This window comes from Geospiza fortis, unplaced genomic scaffold (assembly GCF_000277835.1).
Source record: "Geospiza fortis unplaced genomic scaffold, GeoFor_1.0 scaffold194, whole genome shotgun sequence".
In the NCBI taxonomy this organism is placed as follows: Eukaryota; Metazoa; Chordata; class Aves; order Passeriformes; family Thraupidae; genus Geospiza; species Geospiza fortis.
This window is the reverse complement of record NW_005054322.1, coordinates 6,290,995-6,314,917: the sequence shown is the minus strand read 5'-3', so window position 1 is coordinate 6,314,917 and position 23,923 is coordinate 6,290,995. Positions and strand designations below refer to the sequence as shown.

The window sequence follows — 23,923 nt, the reverse complement described above, 5'->3', positions numbered from 1 at the left end:
GGGGAGGCGAGTCCTGCCGTAGCCTCAGTTCCGCTGCGGAGCTGCGGGCGGTCCTTTGCAGCATTAACTGAGAATAAAATTAGTTTTCGCTTCTCCAGCAACATGCCACGCTCCTATTTTATTCCTTCAGATCGTAGGGAGGTTTGTATTACTTGCCTCGGAAGGGCACTTGTCAAGCTTTTTGTAATTTAAATGTTTTCTTGCTGTGGATAGGTCATTCATTTACAGAAATTAGTCTTATTGGTTAAAGCTACTGAAAAATCATGGACAAACTTTTTTCTGTTATAAGAGAAGAAGAAAGGCTCAGCAATTATTTTAGTTGTTTACCAGCTGATGTGGTGTGTGTTAAGGTAGCTTTTCTTCTAAAACCATTTATTAGGTTTGCTCTATTTTTAATAAGTCTATGAACTTGGGTACAGACTATTTAACCTGCTTCATTGTAATTGCATGCAAACTGAAGATAGTTTTTTATTTTGTAGGAAATGCTGGAAGCACTCAAGGCTCTCTCGACCTTCTTTGTGGAAAACAGTTTGCGCACCCGGAGGAACCTGCGTGGAGACATTGAACGACGAAGCTTGGCCATCAATGAAGAATTTGTGCACATATTCAAGCAAGTTAAAGAGGTAATGTTTTTGCAGCATGATTAGCTGTTTTACGAAAGTACTGCTTTGTGATTTAAAGTTTAAAAAAAGAAAAAAGTATGAAAAGAGATTTTAACTTTCCAGGACAGATACATTTTACAGTGATACTGTTTCATTTGTTGGAAGTGTTGCATCGGATGTTTCAAACAGATCCAAATCCTGAGTGAATCTTGATATTTAGAGGTGCATTACTCTGTATTGACTAACAGGGAGCCTTCAGCAACAATGTACCTTGAAACTGGGGCATCTAATTGTGGTGGGAAGCTGGGCCTGGACACAGCATTTCTGATTAAAAACTCAGTTACTGTTATTTGAACTTACTTAGGAACTTGAAAGTATAAATGAAGATGTGCAAGCAATGAGCAGCTGCTGTGAAGACATGTCCAGTCGTTTAAAGGTAATATATAAATGGAAGTGCTTTGAATATTTTTCATTTTGAGGTGTGACATCCTTTTAAAAGGACAAAGAGCTATTTTTGAGGATTACCAGCAGCACCAAGATGTTTCCATGGTATGCATGTTATGTTACTTTTAGGATATTAATATGCTTCTTCTTAGTTGTTTAGAAAAATGTATCAAGGAAGTAATTTTAATTTCCTCCAAATTGCAGTTCAAAATGCAGCCATATACTTATTTTGATAATAGCAATGTGAAGTCCATGTGTGTGTCGATGGAGAGAAAATATTTTATTAGATTAGATGTGAGATTTAAGGGTTAATTTGTGTATTTCCATTTAAAATGGCTTTTGTATTGACTGTGTCTCTTGAATTATGTGTTCATGCAAATACCTCAAGTATATTCGTAGGAAAGTATCTGGTAATTCAAAGAGGGAGGCAGATCTGGTGTGCATTTTCAGTGTATTGGTTTTGTCTCTTAACATTGTCTCAGAATGCTGACATGCAACAAAACCAATTCTGTTTCACCTTAATCCTGAATCTGTAATATTCCTGGTGGGGCTGGGGAGTGTAGGAAATTTGTGTTTATGGTGCATTACTAAATCTGGCTTGGTTTTAGGGTACAAGTTCAAAATTCAGTGCAGTGATGCATTTAAATGGCTTATGGATGCTGAAGTGTAGGTGTTTTGCCAAACCAAGCCTGTTCCCAATACAGCACATAAGTTACAGCATGTGAATAAGAATACTTCACCAAAAAATCCTGTGAAAACAGTTGTTTTCCTCTCCATGTGTGTGGATAATAGATGTCCTCCTAGTAAATAAATGGGTTTCACAGTCATTGTTCAAATGCTTGTAGCTTGATGAACTTGTACCCAAAGATGTGAGAGTACAGCGTAGCCAACTGCAGTACTTAATTTTGGAAGGAACTGGGTAATGCGCCTCAGAGGTCTCAGATCTCTTTGAACATTGTTAATGTGGATATATTCCCTAGTGCAGTTCAGGAACTGTTAGACTAAGCTCTTAGATGTGGAAATGAGTCAAGTGTCCATGCAGATTTTTGCTCTTTTCTGTCTTTAGATCATGAAGTGTAACTGTTGTCTGTGATTTTTTTTTTCTTTTCCTAGAGTAGAGCCACCCTGCAGAGATTTCTTTTATTGTTAAAGTCAGTAGGTAGTTTTGTTCTGTGCCCCACAGGAGGTTTCCTCTAGAGCCCTGCAGAACTCATAACTTGTCTTCATTCAATCCATATTTTCTCTGTATGAATGTAAAGTTAATAAGCTCATGAACTAGCTCTCAGTTTTGAAATACTCTGGTACTTTATCTGTAGTAGGACAGGAAGACTTGCAGGCACGTACTCAATATATAAATAAAAAGAATAAGAAGACAAAAATGAGCTAAATAGAGCAAATAGAAGAAAGAAAAAGGAGGATTTGGGGCATATAATGCAGAAAAGTGTGCAAAGGGACCAGTATATTAAGAAAACAGAACAAATGCAGGACATGAAAGGGAATATATTTGGATAAGCCAAAAAGCTTTTTAGCTTTGTTATGTTGTAAGTCTGTAGTACCATCTGATCCAAACAGCCATATATTGTCACATCTGATTTTAGGACAGTGACTTGAGAAATACTGTGGCTAAAAGGGAGAGAAGGAGCAAGTGCTAAAATGGAATTCAGTGGGGTTGAAGTATAATGAAGTTGTTAACTAATATACTGAGGTGGGGAGGAAGAGAAAAATATTTCTGTTTTAGATTTAAAAGAAACATCAAATACCAACTTTCTGATTTCTCTAGCATGTCTGACAGTTACCTGGTTAGGTTAGACGTAAACTCTTATATTTCATACATAAAATATTGACAATATTTGGTGTGTATTTGAATGCACTTATGTAAACACTGGCTGCCTGGTGTATCTAGCTAGATTTAGAAAAAATGCTTTTTCTTCTTTTCTGCTGTCCTACTGTTGGCATTGCTAGTGATATTCAGTACTTCTGCCCAGAAAGTACTGGAAAGAAAGCAAATTTCCTCTTCTTTGTTTATTGAAATTTGCAATTAAGTTGGACATGAATTGTTACAGTCCTACTTTCACCTTTCAAAGCATTCCTGTACCTTTACTGCTTTTCTGTTATAACTAATGTAGTGGCAGATAAAAAGGCTGAAATGAATCAGTGTGAATAGATACTTTTGTTAAACCTCTCAGGGGTCTCAAGACTGGCATCTTCAATTTGGCAAGCTGTAATTTGGCTGTAATACAGTATTGAAATTATTCACAGAATGTCTTTATTGCCATTTCCACCTCTTCACTTGCAGTATTATTCTATACTGAATGCATTTTGATTTTAGGATTTCTTTTTTTCTTAAATCGTCTCAATTTTTCTGCATAAGGGATCACTGGTGGCATCCAATGTGAAGCCAAAAAATCCAGCTGTCTTTTAGCTTTTCACAGAGCAATAAGTTTCAGACCTCTTCAGTTGCAGCAATCCTTTTAGTTATGCAGTTGCTGTCTGACGCAGAATTGTTTCTGCATGGATTCCCTTGCACTGCCATCACTCAATATTTAGGGCTGTGTTGAATTTCCTGAGTTAGAATGGTAGAGTCATTTAGATTGGGAAAGATTTCTGAGATCATTGAGTCCAACCCCGCATTGCCAAGCCCACCACCATCCCCTGTCCCTCAGTGCTACACCTGCACATCTTTTAAATACCTCCAGGGACTGTGACTCAGTCACCTCCCTGAGCAGCCTGTTCCAATGCCAGACCATCTTTTCAGTAAAGATATAAAGTTATTTTTCCTAATAATTGTCCTTGGTCTATGCAGCTCTGTGAGCTGTTGGACTGTAGATCTAGGCTTGCTTAGACTAGCAGAGCTGTGTTCATCATCTTTTCTAAAAAGTCTGAGTGGACACTGGTACTGGGCTCTTTAGCATCCAAAGGTATTTGTTTCAATTTTTTATTTTGTGACAGCAAATGGTTTACAACCGATGAGCAAACAAAATAATCAGAACTATTTCACTAATATTTATAGCGTTTCTCTATTAAATATAAATTAAAAATAACCTGTGTGAATATATGTGTATATAAACATGAAAATATATATGGATAAGGATAAAAATTTAGTTATTTTACTGCCTGGACATAGGGAGAGTTAATAAATACTTGTTTCAAGAAGGTCTTTTATTTCAAAAATATACTCTTAAAATTGCTTATACTCAAAAAGCCTCTTTTAAAGATTGTTTAATGCAGTTGATATGTTTGTGTTTTAAACATGCTTAACAATTCTAATTGTATTCTAGGCAGCAAAGGAACAAACCCAGGACTTGATTGTAAAAACCACAAAACTACAGGCAGAAAAGTATGTATACTACCTTGTTTATTTGATAGAATTTTCTTTTAGATGTGACTCTGACACTTTGATTTATGACTTTGGGATTTTTTTCGATACTGTATGTGTTTTTAGCTCAATTGCACTCTTAGCTTATTGCTAAATGATCCAAAAAGGTAAGAATGTTAGTGTTTGTTTCAATAAAAATTGGCTTTTTAGGAAAAACATTAATTTACAGTGGTAGCACATGCTAAATATGGATGTGCTTTGCATGAAGTCTGTTGATAATGTAAGTTATATTGTGTCATAACAGATATGGACCAACTCAATTTCCCATCAGTTTGACAGGCTCCTTGTTATTTATGTTTTGTATCCAGTGGAAATCTCTCTCTTTTTCAGGGGCTGTATGAGGGAGTGCAAAGTTGGATTCTAACCTACTCTGCCATATTTAAAGCTGACTGTAAAATACAGGAGTGCTGTTTAATGAGCCTAGCACAGACCACTTTTCCATTGGTTTTTCAGCCTCCTGTGGAAGAAAAGATTTGTATTTTTCGCTTTTCAGTATTTTTTATTTCTGAGAAGGGGATAATAACCAATGATGGATTCAAGCAGTCTGTTGTTTTTATGGCAAGGATCTATGGTTTTATAGCTTCAGGTTTTCTGAGTGTAGAAGAATTAGTCCCCTTGCTTTATGATCTTTCTTCGGAAGATTTTATACAGTTCATTGGAGGTCAGAAATAATTATTTTGCAGCACTAAGTTTCTAGTGGAAATTATGGTTTTGGATTGCTTTCTGTGAGCTTTCAAAATCAGTAGGTTTATGATATGAGCTTCAGTAGAAAATCTGTACATATTTTAAACATTGAATGCAGAACAACTGCATAAAATGCAATGCTGTTTCACATAAAGTGAAGGATTTGGTAAAGACACTTAAAGTAAGTTAGCAGAAGTCTTAAAAAATGAATCATTTTGAAAATGAGTATGTGAAGTAGCAGAACAGAGAAGTGGTCATATATTTTGTAGTCTCAAGACAAGGAAAGCTGCTTTGATTCCTTGTTCTGAAGCAGAATAGGAGATACCAAGACCAGTCCCAAGTGGTGTATGTCTAATTGGCCTTAAATTCAATTAAAGGAGATTATGCAGACTATGCATCAATATCTCCACAATATAGTCTTTACTTGCACTATAGTTTACTTGAAAGACTTTCTGCTAATTCCTTTAAAAGACAGAACATCCCCCTGATGTGAAGAGGGAAAATGTTTAGGAAATAATCTGTCTTTCTAAGCATCTGTGTGGCCTTGGAGTGCACATGTAGGAAAAAGTTTGGAAGTTTATTTTTTAAGTATACCATGAAGTACCCATGAGCAGAAGCCAGAAAGTACTTGTGACTTTTACAGTCTGATAGTTATGGAAGATTCATAATACCATTTATTAGCAAAGTTGAATTTTTCCCTGCCTAAACAAAAAATTGTGAAGACTGGTTGGTTCCATTTGGACATTTTAGTCATTTGATCTTTTAACTTGTTAAAGGACTCTTTGTTCCCATGCATTCCTTTGGTTTACATCGGGCATATGAAGAGGCACCTGCTGCCAGGTGTTAGGGGATTCTTGAACACCTGAAATCTGGCCTCTGAAAGAGTACAGGTCTTAAATTGCTGATGCCTTCAACTTAGTGTGACCTTTTAGCCAATAAATAAGTGGTGAAACTGGAAGGACGTGGCTTCTCTGTCCTCTGAAGATTGTCCCAAAATAATGTTTGGTTGAAATGCAGAGATGAAAACTGGACCTGTTCTGTTTTTCTATTAGGCTTGGCATTTATGTGATTTACTTTAGCTGACCATGTTTTTGTAGCTGGAAAAATATTAGGATTTTGTTCAACGATCTGAAATTGAAGGGAGATTGTAAACTTCCAGATGCATTTCATGTATTAATGTTAACTAGGGATTTAGATTATTTTTCTTTTTTTGCTGTACTTAAAAAGGAATGGTTGTCTCAGTGGCTCTGTGGGGGTACTAGGTTTTTTATACTAAGCAGTTTTGTCATTGTATTATCATCTATATAATTAGTTGTAGTTCAAGATGGTTTTCCGTTTTCAAAGCTTCTTACCTGAACTCTTGTTGGTTATCCTGGTCTGTGAGGTTTGTGTTTTGAAGGTTGAGCTGCTCACCTGGAGTTTCCTGTAGGTAGTCCTGATGAACGCTTTGAGACTTCCTGTATTGGTGAAATGTGTGAATTTAAGATATCTGGGGAAATATTTGGGATAGAAAATTAGATTTTTTGTCTCAGATTTAGGTTTAAACTTAGGCATTCTTGGATTTTTGCCTTGCAGCATTTTTTTCTTGTTACTTAGTTTGTGAGCTTTAGACCTGCTTTGGCATAAATGCTAAATGTAGGGTCTTACTTAGATAACAAATTTTAAAATTAATTAATACAATTGCATTTTTATATTTGTGAATATGTCAGAGTTAGTGCATTTCTTTGGTCAGTTAGGTTGCTTATTCTGAATTTATTTATTCTATGAAGTCTAGTTAAAATTACTGTACATTGGAAACAGTTTTCCTTCACACTATTTAAATTATGGTATCTGCTTGGCATAGGAACTGAGATTTTTTTTTTTCCTTTTTCCTTTAAAACTGAGACTTACCATAACTTAATAGAACTATGTAGTGTGAAATAAAGTAGTCCAGACATCCAGCCTATCTATCTCTTCATAACAAAATGTTAAGTATTGCTTCTCAGTAACATAGAGTCTTGAATGGAGTGTTCAATTTAATAACAAACTTCTATAATAAAGAAAAACTGGGTTAATTTAGGCAATTTCTAGTAATTGTTAAAAATCCACTTCCAGTTCAGTTATCTTCAGTAGATTCGTATACTTCTACTTGAGCACACTAATAATGCTTTCAGGTTGCATTAGGTTTTTATGTATAATGAGGAGATTACTTTGTTTTCAAACAGTGATCATCTGTTGTGCTTTAAAAGATGTGGGTTTGTTTAACTGCTATTACTAGTAGGCTGACAGAGAAAGGATCTTGCTCCTTTCTTTTGCTCCTTGAAGTGAGATTTTAATAATAGCTTCCTCTGACTTGTTGGTTCTCTCGTTCTCTTGTTATACTTGACTCCAGTTTTGTTGGAGTTTTTTGTTTCTTTTTGGTGTTGGAGTTTGTTTGGTTTGGTTTGGGTTTTGTTTTTGGTGTGAGATTAAAAACTTACTTGCAATACTGAAGCACTTCACCTTGCATAGAGGACAAGCATCCCAGACTTCAGTAATTCCCGCACCAGAGAAATAACTTTTTAGTTCCAAATGCTCTATGCTAGAAACCTGGCTTCATAGTAATTCTACCAGCCACTTAATAATAAGATGTTGTGCAAGATGTTGTGCTGTTTTTGAGGTTAGCCACAAGTTACAGTCATCAATGTAACAATTGAGAAGAGAGACTGGAAGGTAATACTCGCAATATTAATACTTATCTAATTAAGTAAGAGCAGTTATGTAAGTGTGTGTATATGCTTAGGAGCTTCACTGAAAGTAAGTCTGCAGAAATATAAAAGTTTTTGAGGGCTAGAACTAGTGTTCTAAAAGTAAACACCACAATGCTCTGAGAACTGTTAGGAAAGAATGGAAATGGCTGAGAGGTATTTCTTGAGTCAAGCTACTGCTTCAGAGCTTTTGTGGAGATTATGCTCTTGAACACCTTTACAAGCGACCTTATTTTGCTATGCTCTCTTAATTGTGTTGTTAAACAGGGTGAAATTTGTATTTTGGTGTCAGAATCATTGTTAGTTATATCAGTTACAAAAAAAGCCAATTACATAGCCCTGGGATTGTTTTACTTTATAAAAGACAATTAAATATGTTTCCCAGGCAGGAATGTAAGTGCATACTTCAGTTTGTTTTAATTGAATCGCATTACATTCAGGCTTGATCTTTATTTAAAAAATAACAAACACCATTCTTGGAATTAGTCAATTATTTGTCACCTCTGCGCTCAGTACAAGCTTAGAAGTCTTAGGAAAAATGTTTACAAGTGAGTAAGTGACTCTGTTTCAGGGTGCTACACTACTGATCTCTCATCCTTGTCTCTTGGTGGTGCCTTTTTCCTTTCCTAACAAATATTTTTTTTTGTCATAATCAATTTGGAACTTATGCAGGAAGTTCAGCACTATTTGGGGCAGGTTAGAGAGGCTTGCTTTTATCAGCCTGTGCTAAGAAAAGTGGTGATTTGGTGGTTTGCACTGAGATGTATTTAATGTGTTGACCTTTTGAAAGTTGTATTTACATTTATTCCCACGAATGTGCTTCATGAGAAAAAGCAGTGATTGCCTAAACTGAATTATAATTCCATGTGGAAGAGGGTGAAGACTTGAAGTTCCGAGGCTCATTTTCTATCCTGATTTGTAGCAAAGTAAAGCATAGGTGACAAGGTATAGCAGAGGAATAAAACCAGCTAAAATGCACGTGAAAGAAAAAAATCAAAACTAACTTGTCACATTCTAGCCACGACCAGCAGAGAACATGCAAAGCCTTATTTTCTTGCCAGCTTTTCTTCCTGGCAACTCTGTTGGGACATGAAGTGCTCTTTGTCAGTATGAAATGAGGTGCGGTTTTACAGGTCAAGAAACATTCACCAGAACTGCAGAATCAGTTACGTGGTACCATTTCTGACTGATGTTTGTCTGATCTGCTCTGGGAAGAAAAACCCAGGAACAGAAGGACCAGAGAGCTTGTGGTCTTCACTGGAAATTGATTTTGGTTTTATTGTTTTCCTACTATCTGATTTAGTTCTCCTTTTGCTGCAGCTTGAGCTCATTTGTTTTGATTTTATTCCAGGTGGATGTAGAGAACAATGTGTAATTTCCATGCCTTTGGCAATGTTGTTGAATTTGATGGCAAATTTGAAGCTAGACTAAGCAGGCCCCTTTCAAGTGACTTTATACCAGATTTTTAAAAGATAAACTGACGATACCAGTCTGTTTGGTATGGAAATATCAAATAGCTCATCTCTACAGGATGGAAAAGAATGTGTTCATTGGAAACACACTCCTTTTAAGCTTAATCTATGTGCTCAACTTAGAAACCGTTGATCATGGATCTTAACCATTGCCAAACAGTGATTTACTGTGTGTGTTCACATATCTATATCTAACATGATTTCTGCAAAGCTCTGCATAGGAAGATTTTGTCAAAAATATTCCTTAGATGCATACCCGTCATATTTAGAGGAAGCTTTACCAGTACAAAGGTAGAAATGATTGAATTTCTTGAATTTATTTACAGCATGTAAACTTTTTTATTCTAGTGTTTGGTAATCTGTTTGGTAAGATTTTAATCGTTTCAGTGCAGATTTGTTGCTTAACTTTTGATTCAGCCTTTTCCATTTTTCCCCATTGATTTTTATCACAGACTGTGTGAGATGGCAGGGCTGCAGCATTGCAGGCTGTCTTCAGATAGGTGTTACAGATGGGAGAAACCTTTTGAGTTCAACTCCACTCTCCCACTGCCACCTATTATTTGCATGATGACTTTGGTAAACTCATCAACTATTCAACACATAACTAGTGCAGTATTTTTGCATGTTGTGTGTTTTACTATTCATGGAACGCTTAGCCAAACGCTCATTCTTTCCAGTAAAAGCATTTCCCGGATTTCCAATCTAATTATTGGATATAAATTGACTGTTTTCTCATCTTGTCCTTTATCTTAAGAGCTGCCTTCATCTCCTGTGATAAATTAGTTTTTCCATTTCCATGATGATCCTGCTAGTTGTGGTCTAATGGGAATCCATTGTTCTTGCACACAGATGATCAAGATTGTGATCTGTTTTCCAGATGAGGTCTCACTAAAGCCTTCTTTACTATTACTACTATTTTCTTGTATCCTGGAAACATTAGACAATTCACTGGTTTTTTTATGTCTTCCTATTTTTTAAGAAAGGAGGATATTTCACAATAATTCATAATGATGGAATGGGTCACTGAATACCTCCTCACAGTATTTCAGTTCTGCTTCAGTAAGAGATGTGTTTGACAGATAAAATGCAGAGCAGAACATTTGTTCTCAGCATTTGCAAATGCACTTTTGCACCTCTCCTTACTCTTAAGAATGGTTTTTTAATGCTTGTGTGTAAATGTTTTGTTACATAATCTTGTATATTTGCCTTTCACATAACAGAAAAATAATTTTGCAGCTTTATACGAGTATGTTAAAGGTGATTGTTACTTACTTATGAGTTAGAAATATTCCATTGTCCTGAGGCTTTAAAAATGTGTTGAATCCTCAGTACCACAAATTGAAAGTAATTTCAGAATGACTCCTCTGATTCATATTAAGTAGAAGAAACTAGCAGATTTTTATGCTGTATGTGGTGGCAAGATAAAATTAAGCTTTGGAAAAGTCTGCTTCTTCTCCACCTCATTTTTGAGCTGTCTAGGTGATAATCCTAACAAACAGTGCACATTTGTATTTGGTTCAAGAGAAAAGTGCATGAAGTGCATAGTTTTCCCAGCCTTTTGAGTTCTCTTGCAAAAGAATTCTGTCTCCCTGGTAACGATTAAAACTGGGGAAATTGCTCTTTGTTGGAATCCTGTCCTTTGCCCAAGTTCTAAATTCTACCAACACTTGGCACTTCCCCTTTTGCATCAATGCAGGGTTCCCATAAGCTGTTAGTTTCATTTATTTATGCAGGATTGACTGTGTTAAAAGAAAAAAAATAAAATTTGGGATAACAACATGGTATGGCCTTTCCTCAGCTGTTCTGCACTGCTCAGAATTTAGAAATTACTATATCTGCAGAAAGGCTAGTGGGTCTTGAAATGTCCTGTTGTCTGCACAGAGGTACTGACTGCTGTGGGTTATATGTAAGACAGACTTACACTGGCTTTTGTTGTTACCTGCATTGTGTTTTGTTAGGCACTTAGTGTAGTGAAGTGACTGAGCAACCTTGAGTGACATTTTAATCCATTGCCCTGCCTTAGTAAAATAGATTAAATTCTAGTTAAATATCTGTTAGCTTATATGTGAGGAAATAAATACATAAATAAATATATATGGAAAAAAATTGAACACAAATCTGAGTGTATTGATCTCAGTAATACTGTACAGTGCCAGGCAAAAAATCAAAGCTATGAACAATTTACATATTTTGTTCCTAATCCATCATCTAGGCTATAGAGTCTCTTTCTTGTGCAGATTGATAATAAAGGCAACTTTCACAGTCATCTCAAGCAGAACTGGCTAACCTGGGTTCTGAAACAGAGTACCTCTTTGAAATCCTGTGTGCTTTGTAAAGAGCCCAACAGAAACAGCTTTATCAAAATTCATACACATGCTTTTGTTTAGGAGAGATGTTTGTCACCACTTCCCAATCACGATCTTGAGAAAAGTGAATGAAACATTGCTGCCACCTTGAGGTTGTTATTTTCTGAGTACATTGTGAAGCTTAGTTTGCCCAGTGTACTTGAGTTTAATGTATTGACTCTATATTATAAAAGTTAATTATTAGGAGTGCATGGAGTCCATCAGTGTGCAGTTATGCCAGGCCTTCGCCCAAGACACAGCCAGGGATGGGAATGGCTTTAAAGTACAGTGTTTGATCAAACCTTGTTCTCCATAGCAGCAAAAATGGAGGGAGGATTGTGAAGAGTGAGGACTTGCAGAAGTAGAGATATTGATTAGCGAGATTGTTCTTTTTTTATGAAGAAGGAGTAAAACAGGGCACAGAGTTCCTGACTCATGAGCATGCTGTTTGGACAGTTCCTGACTCTGTTCCTTGTTCTACCACAGCCCTACTTCCACCTGAAAACTGAGAAAACCATTATACCCCGTATACTACACTTATTAAAATCAGACTTCCTCCCACCTCTGGTTTGATGGAAGTATAGATTCCAAAAAATCTGAAGAACAGAAAATAATAATAAATGGAAATCTTCTGTAAGAGCACCTTAAAGTTTATGCACGCAGGAGATACACAGGCTCAAAGAACAGAAAAGTTTCTCAGCATCCCATCTGCTCCTCTCTTTGTGGAAGATTTATTTCAGTTGAACCCAAAGAAGGCCTTGCATTTGCCTTCTCTCATCTATTTGCTAAAGGGATCATCTCTTACCTAAAGGGAGGGGTAATCCAGTCTGTTTTCAGATTTGTGGTTTTATATTAAATTGACACTTCCATCCCAAGAGAAGACACTCGGAGCAACTATTGAAGTTCATTCACTGATTTACATTGTCTGTTGTTTAAACGAAATACAGTGGTGATGATGTTAAGGCATTAGACTTGCTCAGCAAAAAGTGTGAAACAGGAATGCTTTGTTGAAAGCAGCATCATTGTGTTAAATTTTAAGTGTCCTTGGCTGATTTTCAATCTGAGTAGCCATCTTGATGCCTCTAGGGTTTTCTTGAGTCATAATATTTATAATTTTGATTATTATTAGTTGTAACTGAGAATTGAAATGAGCTCTTCTTATGCTTCAGAGGAGTTATGAAGTGTAGTTTTTGTGAGGGTTTTGTAGCAGCAGTGAGGTCAGTGCCTCCTGCCTGTGACAGCTCCTGGTGCTGGCACACCTCAGTCCCGTAGCACAGGCTGTGATCAACTGAATTAGAAAATACATGTAATCAGCACCCCCAATAAGTAATAATTTCTGGATTTTTTCCTGCCAGATTTGTTACCTGATCTAATTCACTACATGATGCTGTAAACAATTGTCCTGGCACAGTGGGAAGGTCAGTACAGGTCAGGGATGAGCAGGGATGGCTGAGGCAGCCTGAGTAGTATGGCTTACACATCATTGCAGTGAGTATATTAGTGCAGAGCAGACCTGCCCCATCTTTGATCTGTGCTGTGAGAATTTCATAGTTACCCTCAGAACATCTCTCACAGGCTTAATACTGATTTTAAAATACTCTCTTGTTAATATCTTCTTGTCTCTTTCTTGTACGTTTTGTAGACCACTTGTCTTTTTGCCTCTTACAGGATGGCTTGCTCTCTTCAGATTTTACCACGTAAATCTTCTGGCTGAAAATTTACTGAATCTGTTCCAAATGGTCTTGTTCCATTCCCCTTCCACTGTGTTGTAAAGTGCCAGGAGTTTTCATGGATGCATCTGCCTGTAGAGTTGGTTAGAATGATCCTCCATCACTCTTGTTCCTTCCCTGAGAAACATTTGGCTTCATGAAGACTTAAAATTTGGAATTGTAGAGTTTACCTAGAGAAAATTAAATAGTTTTATTTTAAGCATTGCAAAAGTGTCAATGTAAAGATAAAATCATTATATTTGTCTAGGACCCCAGTGAAATCTGAATTATCAGTTCAAGATGTGATATTAAAGCATATGAGTTTTTGGTTTTCCTTTTTGATTAGGTCTCTGTTGTGTAACTTGGAAGTATTGCTTATTTTCCTCTTTGATTTTCATAGATTTTACTGTTAAAGGGCTGTTGGATTTTATATTACTTTCATTGTTCAATGTGCTAGAGCATTGACAATTGCAAAACTTTAATCTGATCTCTAATCGATTTTGTGGAACTGCAGGATGGGAAAGTCATCCATGTCTACAAAAGGGGAGCCAGTTTTCCATAATTAGTAGCTGAATGAAGTTCAGACACTAGTTGGATAGTAGAGAAAGGGTAAATAAGTGAAAGCTTTCTTTTCAAGCTTTGATCTTGCAAGGAAATTTAATCATGCCGTATATAGAAGTATATTTGCCTGTCTTACCACCCTGTAATAACAGTGTATTTGTCTTGTAGTAATTATATCACGTTGAAAGACAAAATGATCCTAAAGAAATTGAGCTTTATTCTTCTGCAAATAACTAATTGGTACCTTCTCAATGTCCTGAAAAAGTAGTCTTTATTTCCAGGAATACTGTATGCTCAAACCACAGTTCAAGCAAATTTTCTGTTGCTACAGGAATCCCAGTCCTTTCCATTTGGGTCCTCCTGTGGTTGTAAGGAGTGTGACAAAACACATGCAGAACAATGCTGCCCATGAGATGGTGTTTGCATGTTGCATCCTGGCTGTGTTTATTTCAGGAACAAGAGAATTAGCCATTGCATTTTGATTGCTTGTGACATTAGTAAATTGATATCCCAAGTGTATGGTGTTACAAAGAAATGGATCTGGTCTGCAGAAAAGTAGGTTAATGTAAAGTTAATTTTGTAATTTTGGATGCTATAGGCTTTTCCTTTCCTTAGTGAATTTGAAAGGTAATAACTGCAAACATTGCAAATGTGCAAGCACAAAGTATCTGGATTAGATAATTTATGATACAAGTGCTGAAGCAATATTATTTTTAAGAATTTAGTAATTTTCAAATGTGTTAAAATACCTTTATATTGTCTTTACTGAATAATATGTGTAAGCTTAATAGAAAGTCTTATGTGAAAAAGCAACTCAACTGTTTGATGGCAAGAATGCGCTATTATAATTTAATAATACCAATTTCTGATGCTGGTTGTATTTCTGAAGGTATAAATATGAAAAATAAGTCTTTGAGATAAGCATAAAAAGCTAATATCCTCTTCACTTTGTTTTATTCCAGTCAGAGATTAGAAATGAAAGCACAAGTTGCAGATGCATTCATAGCAAAATTCCAGCTGACACCAGATGAAATGAATCTGCTTCGAGGCACAAAAGATGAGCCAATTACTGAGGTAGCTCAATGAACATTAAAATCTTCACCCTGAACTAAAATGTAGGAATGCCCTAACTGAATTGTACATGAGATATTATTTTCAGTTTGCAATTTAATTTTTTATGGAGGAATGTACCTTTTAAGAGAATGGTGAATTTCTGATGAGTTTGAAATGTGTGATGAAAGATTCAAGTAAAGAGACAGAAAACCAACATTAAATTCTAGTTTGCGTAATGATGTAATGAGTTTGAGGCAAATGAGCTCTCATGTAATCAGTTTGAGGCAAAGTAGTTTTCATATGGTTCTACACTTCAAAAAGACCTTTATGAAGTCTGAATTTTCAGTGAAGACATTTTAAAACTTCATGACACTTAAAGCAAATGAGAAGCTAGCAGCTCTCTAGTACTGCCACTGTGCATGTGTGTGTACATTTTGCATATTCATGTGTGTAGGTATTCAGTGACTTGAGACAATATGAGCTGAGGCTTTCCCTCAGTGTTATTTGGTTGCTAAAGACACTAGGTGCTGATTCACTTCAGCCACCTTCCAAAACAAGTTTGGGAATATGATATGGTTTGAATAAGAAGACACAGTAAAAGGAAACTTGTTCTACAGTAAAAGCGAACTGAATAATGAAAGAATTGAGTATACCAAATAGACTTTTTTATAAATAGAATGTGCTAAATAATTGTGCACTTGAGTAATTGCTGTATGCTTTTGTACCACTATTGCCATGAAAGAACATTCAAGTTTCTAGAAAGCGCCTATTGCAGGGAGCAATGACAGCAACGCTGTGCCAGTTACTGCATGATTGATTTGCAGCCAGCGAGGTCTTCTTGAAACTTCGTCTAAAAATTGTGCAGAAGTAACTGAGTTAAACCAGTACTTCTGCTTTAGTTGGTAGATTTCATTAACATCATGAGTGTGCGTTTTCCCTAGGACAGAGTCAACCAATATGCTTAAAACACCTTTAGTCAGATTTGTGGTTTGGAAATTTTCTTTTATCCCGAAAGAAGAGTGCTTTGGGTTTTTATTATCATGGTCTTTAACGCAGTAGATGTAAGGCAGTAGATTAAATTGCTGGCCTCTTTTACTTAGAATATATCTATTTTTATGTGACTTGAACTAGAATGAACTTTCCTGAGCAAACTGTGTTCAAATCACAAAAGATGTAACAAACAGTTGTATCTGAAGTAGCTGGTCTCCTCCAAGGCATTTGAAATATGTCTTCATAGGAAGACCTGTTTGAAAATGTTACTGGCTTTCCATTTGCACTCTGAAACTAACAAAGTAACCTTTTTAGCCATATGTACTTGTCTTCTAGGCTTTAGGTTTGTTTTTTTTTTTTCAGTGCTGCTGTTGAGTTACTCCACCAAGAAAGGTTTTCCAGAACAGCCTTAGTCTGGTTAATTGCAAATGTTTTGGGTTTTTTTTAAATTTTTTTTTAAAGAAATAGTTATCCCATTTCACGAGTACAAAAAATATTAACCTACAGTCATTGTACTTTACAATGTTTCATTTTGCTCCGAAGTTTTTAGTTTTTAACAGTAATCAGTAATGGGAGACAGTGATGTAATGCTGTAATGCCTAGCAGTGTCCTCAAAATCTCCCTAGAGTTACCTAATGGATGTGAAACACACATACTTCACAAGACAGGTTAAAAACACATCTTAAGTGCCTTTTTTTTTTTTTAAGAGGGAGTATAGACTGCTAGAGATTTGAATAGAAATTACTGCTTTTACACACTGCTTGTATTTTGTTTTTAATTTATTTAGGATTTTTTCAAGGCTCTGGGACGAGTAAAACAAATTCATGATGATGTCAAGATTCTCCTCCGAACAAATCAGCAAAGGGCGGGGTGAGTCCTACTTAAATGAGTGCAAGAGAACCATTTACAGTTAAAAGCAGAACTTAAAGCAAGGTCTCATTCTTTGCTTCATATGACAGAATATATACAGAAATATGCAGAATATTTCACCAAAAAAATTTTAAAATACTCACAATTTTAATAATGGTATGTTTAATTTTACTTGAAGTGCCTTTGCTAGTACTGTCTAAAATAGAATCTGTAGATAAACTTTTTATTTGTCTTGTAGCTTGGAAATTATGGAACAGATGGCTTTACTGCAAGAGACATCTTATGAACGACTTTACAGATGGACTCAAAGTAGGACTAAGAATGTTTTTATGTTTATGATTATTATGATGATGATTCCTATAATTCCTTCATGTGGATTGAACTTAGCACAAACCCCTTCCAAGATATATTAGCATTTTGGTTTCCTTCTTAGGGAGCCAAACTGTTAATTGGCAGTTCTCTAGGTTTTCGGGTCAATTTCATTGTTATAAAAGTGGATTATTTATTTGTGTTTTTAGTAGTTGGTTTTCCACAAAGAACAACTACTACAGTTTGGTAGTCCAAACAAAATTTTAATTGTATTGAATTTCATTTCCTTGCAAGTTAGAGGTAAGTTGTTGGTTTTAATGATTTGATAGTAAGATGTAGTTTAGTGGGAGGGGTGGTGGATTACTTTTAGAAAAGAAAAAATCCTTTTGTCAGGATGCTCTTTTGACTGATAGTAGGCTTTTTTTTTTTTTTCATATGTACTCTGGATGTAGTCATCCAACACCTTGATAGCATCAAATACATCAAATATACTTGCTCTTCTCCAAAGCAAAAGACTGTCTCACTGACAGTAAGATTCATGGGGAAAAAAATCATGCAATGTGATTTTTATTGGCTGTTCTTCAGTAGATGCTGAAACCTCAAAAATTAGTTGTGGTTACACCCTTACGAAAGTCATAATTTTTCTGTCAATGTTTGATCTAGTTTGCATGATTTCCACGTTCTTGCCTGGAATATAAAACATTATATTGTTATTTTGATGAAAGAAAAAATAACAGAATCAAATGGCAAAACAAACAGCTTGCTTAACTAGTTGCTCCATTTTTTCTTAATATTTTACCTGAAGTGTGGTAAACATTTACAAAGGAGTCCACTACAATTCTGAAGGTTGAATGAGTCAACATTTGTATGTGGACATAAACAAATAGTAAGCTTCCTTAAATCATTTTTATTGTTGAAATTGGTGATGGACATGCATTTTACAGTACTGCTTGCAGGGGAATTTAATTGTATTAACATTAACTAGCCCAGGTAGCATATTCTGAAGTCTTCAAAATGAAAAGCCTTGGAGTTTTTAACTTATTTTCTTGTTTGACAGCTTGTATAAAATGTATTACAGGGTAAAGAATGTGCTTTTGTGTTGGTATTTTATAGATGAATGCAGGACATTGACACAAGAATCATGTGACATTTCTCCAGTCCTTGCTCAAGCCATGGAAGCCTTACAAGATAGACCTGTCCTGTACAAGTAAGTGTTTGCTATTATCTCTAACAGAAACTAGTATTTTGAGCTTATAAAACTTGAAGATGGGCATGAATTACAGTGCCAAGACTGGTGGCACTTTGGTCCTGTGCCAAATCCAAAACTACCCAGAAACTTAAGTTATAAAACATGGTATTTTGACTGTTTTAAATTTCAGAAGTCTTTTTGATGTAATTATGATACAGGAAATGTCATTGGACTTTTCTAACTTAAAAGTTTCTAATTAAAGTAAAATGTCAGACTGCTTTAATTTAAATTAATTTTGAATTCCTGTGCTCTCATTCTAGGATTTTTCTGAAGCAAAAAAGTCCTGTTCAAAACATGTGATTATGTCTTTTGAGTCCCCAAAGTAAAAATTGGTAAAGGCTAATTAGCTCTAACTGAAGTGCCTGTGGTAGTAAGAATGTGTTCCATTATGAGTTACACAGTAATGTATTAAAAAATCGTACATATGGACCTCTAAAGTGTAGAGGTATTTATATATCTATATCTGTATAAAATACTCCTGTTCTTATTCTGAATTTGCTGAAGTAAATGAAATGGTGCTTAGGAGAGTGAACCACCAGGTGGCACTGTAAGAACTGTTTATTGGGATGACCGTCCCTGAAGAGGTTATTTACACTTCTTTGGGGTTTGGGCTATTGGTTTTCGTTGGGCTTTTTTCTTTTTTTTTTTCAATGCATTCATCACATTTTGCAACCATTGAAAATTGCTTTCAGCCACAGGTATCCAGGGCAGCAGAGTAACAGGCAGCCTTTCAAAGGCCTACCTCTGCCTTTAAGAGTGTCAGTGTGAAGGTGTAGGTACATGATGCTGTAAAGCTCCTTGGAGCCCTTCACAGGAAAAGTGCATGGAGCATGTGGACCTGACAAGTGCTGTCAGTGTGAGAGAAAGCTCAGATGTGGACATGCTCAGTCAGCTCTGCTGGTTAACGTGAGGGAGAAGTGGTGTCACTTGACCTCCCCAGCTGTTGGATGGTGTGTTGCAGTACTTCAGGCCATAGCTGGGAATTGCAGTCCTTTCTTGCATTCTGTCCCCTACACCCTCTTTTACAGCTGCAAAAGATCAGTCACTATGCTGTTTACAGCATTTTATAGGATTACTTTTAGATACAGTTTTATTTTCTGTAATAAATACTTTGTTGAATTATGATACTTTGAAACTTCATAAAGTCATTGTTTTGCTTTCTTAGTTCAAGGGAAGAAAACCCCATCTTGTGCATAAATCCACTGCTGGCCAGTTTAAAATGAATCTGCAAAAGATTTTTTTTCTGACACTTCTGTCACAAACAGCAGTAATAGTATTAACAAAGATAGAATTTGATTGGTAAGATCTTTCCTCTGCCAAAAGGGCAAAAACCCCCTGTTACTGTAGATGATGAAGACACGTGTCTCTCATCATAGATTATCAAGCTTAATTACTTGCTACAGCATATTATCAAAATTGTAGTACTGATGCTTTACATTTTAAATCTCAAGATTTAGTTTATTCCCTTACAAAAAATTTTGCATACCTTTAACAAATTGCTGAGTTCATAATGTAGAAAGTAAGTCACGGGAGAAAATAATTCTAAATAGTTTTTTTGTATTTTAGCACTCTTGTGTGAACTAAACACTTTCCCTCCAAATCACTGCCCTTGCATCTGATAAAGATTGTGATTCAGTTGGGTGAAAGTGAATAAGATAGAGAAGGCGAGAGTTTAGAACCAAATCTACAAATTCTTGTTTCTTTATATTGACTTACCAACTAAAGGTGTCAGAAGGACTGCACTATGGATGGACTTTTTGGGACTGCAGTCAGTAGGGGATGTAAAAAAAACATTTCAGATTGGTTTTCACTTCCTGGCCCTAACAGAAAAATTTAGAACTCTTTCCTAGAAAATGCACGGAGACACAGTTGAAAGCAGTGTTCCTCTTCCATCATCCACTCAGGTTTACAAAGGTTTTTTTCTTCCTCTTTCCCCAGTGATCATTACTGTATATTTTAAACATTAAAGCTGGGTTGAAAAACATCCAAATGTTTTCTTCTCTGAACATGAGTATGTGTAATAACATAGTAGTAAATACTGTGTTCTAGTGTAAATAATAGTTATTGCTGAATTTTTTAACATGCAGGATTTTATAATGGTTATACCATGTTCTACTGAGAGCAAAAGGAAAATTAGTAGTTTCCTTTTTAAAACAAAATTATCATTATTGAATGCTGTTTTCAGAACTAATAATGATCATAAGATCTGTTTTACGGCTGTATATTTAAGATCTATTGTATAGCTGCTTGTTAGAGAGGAAAAAAAAGGCTAACTGGTTTCTACAGATGCTTGAGATTTTTCACTCCAATACTGCTCCTTCTAGACAGTGGGGAGTTGTCATATGCTAGATCTCTTCCACTTTTAATTGCATTATTTTTGTAAATAATAATTTATTAGAATTTTTTGTTAGACTTCTATCAGTTGCAGATATTAACTCTCCAATTTAACAAGTACAGTGTATGAGGAAAAATGCTTCAACAGAAATTTCCAGATTCTTCAGTGTGCTCTTTCCTCACCTCTTTAATATAAGAATTAGGATTAAAAAGAACAAAACTGAAGGTTCCCTCTGACTTTTTATAGCAGAGTAGAAATCTAATTGAATTTAATGTCAAACATTTTTGAAACCATATATTATTTTCTTTTAAATTTTGTTCCCCACATCTATTAAATGTGAATGCTCTGCTTATTATATGCAGACTTACGTAAGTCAGTGAATAACATTCTTTTTATTACTATTATTTTATATATAGATGTTCCTCTGCTGTGGTCATTGGTAAGGGACAGCATGCTCACTCATTGGCAATTTTCAGTTACATTGGAAAAATAGATTGTAATGTGTATTTTCTTTCTCTTCTTTTTTAGTTTGTATGTTGTTCAGAGTACTTAAATTAGTTTAAAAAAAATAGAAATGTTCTGTGCCTTGCAAATATAACTGGGATGTTACCAGTGTTCATTTCCCATCCTTCACATGCTTTCATGCTTCAATGCCAAGAGAAAGGTAGCCTGCTCCAGAAATGAGCCATGTGTAAGTTATTGGCACCTCCTCTACCACCAGCAAGCCATTTGAGATAATACATTCTGGGCTGTAATTGTTCATCCATTAAATATCCAGCCAAGATTGCTTTGATTAAAATCACTGAACAACTGTCAAATGAATATTAGTCTATTCCTATGAGTCATTTGGTAGCCTAGAAGGAAGAAGCCTTGTGTTGCAGTGCAGTAAATTGCTGCATCTGTCAGTCAGCTGGATTTTACACAAACAGGAGTCCCAAACCTGTCAAAGATGCTTATGTGTACAAAAATTGAAAAGCTGAGTTTTCATGTATTTAATTCTGGGGATAAGGGAATGGGAGGGTCAGGGAAGAGTTCTCTTTAGTGTCTGTTCAGAGGAGTCAAGAAGATCACAGAGTATGCTGAGTTGGAAGAGACTCACAAAGGTCATGAAATCCAGCTCCTGGCCCTACAAAGCACCATCCCCAAGAGTGACACTGTGTCCCTGAGAGCATTGTCCAAACACTTCCTGAACTCTGTCAGGCTTGATGCTGTGATCAGTTCTGCTGGGGAACCTCTTCCAGTGCCCAGCCACGCTCTGGGTCAAGAGCTTTTTCTTTAATATCCATCCGAAACCTCTCCTGATGCAACCTCAGGTCCTGTCACTGGTCACCAGAGAGAAGAGATCAGTGCCTGCCTGTTCTCTTCCCCTCATGAGGAAGTTGTAACTGCAGTGAGGTCTCCCCTCAGTCTCCTCCAGGCTGAACACACCAAGTGACCTCAGCCACTCCTCATGCGGCTTCCCCTCCAGGCCCTTCGTCATCCTCGTGGCTCTCCTTTGAACACTTTCTAACATCTTAATGTCTTCTTTATATTGTGGCACCCAAAACTGCCCCCAGCACTTGAGGTAAGGCTGCCTCAGTGCAGAGCAGAGTGGGACAATCCCCTCCCTTTCCTGGCTGGCAATGCTGTGCCTGATGGCCCGCAGGACACTGCAGAAGCAGTCACTTCATTTTTTTCTCTCACCCGCTTTTCTTTCTTCAGTAATATGAACCTGATCGTGGCAAGACTATTGGCCTCTGCCAATGCTCCTGTGTAGGAAACACGATGCCAAGTACTTCTTTCAGTCTGTTTTGCAATGGTATCAGAGGAGCTACACTAGAAAAAATGTTCAAATTAAGTAGAAAAACCTCACAAATAATAATCTGACAGGTAATTAATTTAGCCTGGAAACTAAGAGCTATCCAACCAAGAAAGAAGAAAAGGACAGTGTATATGCATGTGTGTATATATATATAAGACTATATATTGCAGCACCTGTCTGCAATATCAGAAGTCTTGTCTCATCCTGCACATTTGCTCTAGAGCAGACAGGCAGGTGACAGCATAAAATTTGTCTTCTTTTCTCCTGTTTGTCAGATGTACCATAGAGCAGGATGATAGGAATTCTGACATCATCAGATGGTTTTGAATGCTTTATAGTAGAAGCATTGATGCAAGATTTCTAGAACTATAAAAATGTTTACTTGTATTAGCTGTGAGCCTGAACTAATCAACTGTGGTAAGGCAGACTGGGTTTTTTTAACCTGTTTTCATGTTTCAATAACAGATACACATTGGATGAATTTGGGACAGCTAGAAGGAGTGCTGTAGTCCGTGGCTTTATAGATGCTCTTACTAGAGGAGGTCTGGGAGGTACTCCCCGCCCTATTGAAATGCACTCTCATGATCCTCTGAGGTACAGTACAACAAGAATATATATGAAATAACCCTTATTTTGTTGGCTTTTTGAATTCCTGACACCATAAACCACCAATTTACACAGAAATTTCTGTTTTTGTGTAGGTATGTAGGAGACATGCTGGCCTGGTTGCATCAAGCTACAGCTTCTGAAAAAGAGCACTTAGAAGCTATGTTAAAGCTTGTGACTATTCAAGGTAGTACTGGTTTTAAAACATAAATTGTGAAGTGATAGTAAGTCTGTGATAAGAAAGTGTGACTAATTTCTTAGGCTGGGCTTCAGTTACAAGTCTGAGTTTAAATTTTCCTAAAAATAATCTCAGAATAGCTGGTGATTGCATTCTACCAAAAGAGGGCCTGTAACAAAAGAAGAATGTTTCAAAATGCACTCATTTTATTTTACTGTACTTATAGTAGATATACATCAAATTTACAAAGGGACATTTTAGAGTGTAGTTCAGAGTTCAGAAATTGTTTGTAATTTATGTGAATACATGTTTCTTTGAAAACATTACATATTATGTTGAGGATTTTCATTATGCCTTTGCTCTTTTGTTTAGTAATTTTTTAAAAATATAATTCCTTTTTTCTGTAAGTCTCTTTGTTCTACAAGGAAAATGGAATTTTCATCTGTCACTTAACATCATTCCGGGTTTATGGAGGCTGACGTAGGCCACTCACAAATAGGTGAATCTTTTTAATATTAAAACTCTCCTTCAGATCAGAACTGGAGATTCTCATGCTTAGTCTTCAACCTATTTGCTTTGTTTTTAGTAGATTGAACCTATGCTTTAAAGACTT

At 36.1% G+C, this 23,923-nt stretch overlaps 1 protein-coding gene across 2 annotated transcripts in view; it reads left to right on the top strand.

The window, feature by feature from the left end:
- The first annotated feature begins 6 nt into the window (after window positions 1-6).
- The window catches only part of COG6 (component of oligomeric golgi complex 6), a 54,841-nt gene continuing 30,924 nt past the window's right edge, over window positions 7-23,923 (top strand). For both annotated transcript variants that reach the window (XM_031056794.1, XM_005420792.2), the window contains exons 1-10: window positions 7-141; window positions 480-623; window positions 967-1,038; window positions 4,325-4,383; window positions 14,882-14,993; window positions 16,750-16,832; window positions 17,071-17,141; window positions 18,255-18,348; window positions 22,992-23,120; window positions 23,228-23,319. In XM_031056794.1, coding sequence (XP_030912654.1) covers window positions 103-141; window positions 480-623; window positions 967-1,038; window positions 4,325-4,383; window positions 14,882-14,993; window positions 16,750-16,832; window positions 17,071-17,141; window positions 18,255-18,348; window positions 22,992-23,120; window positions 23,228-23,319 — 895 coding nt within the window. In that variant the 5' untranslated portion in view covers window positions 7-102. The remainder of the gene's footprint in view (window positions 142-479; window positions 624-966; window positions 1,039-4,324; window positions 4,384-14,881; window positions 14,994-16,749; window positions 16,833-17,070; window positions 17,142-18,254; window positions 18,349-22,991; window positions 23,121-23,227; window positions 23,320-23,923) is intronic.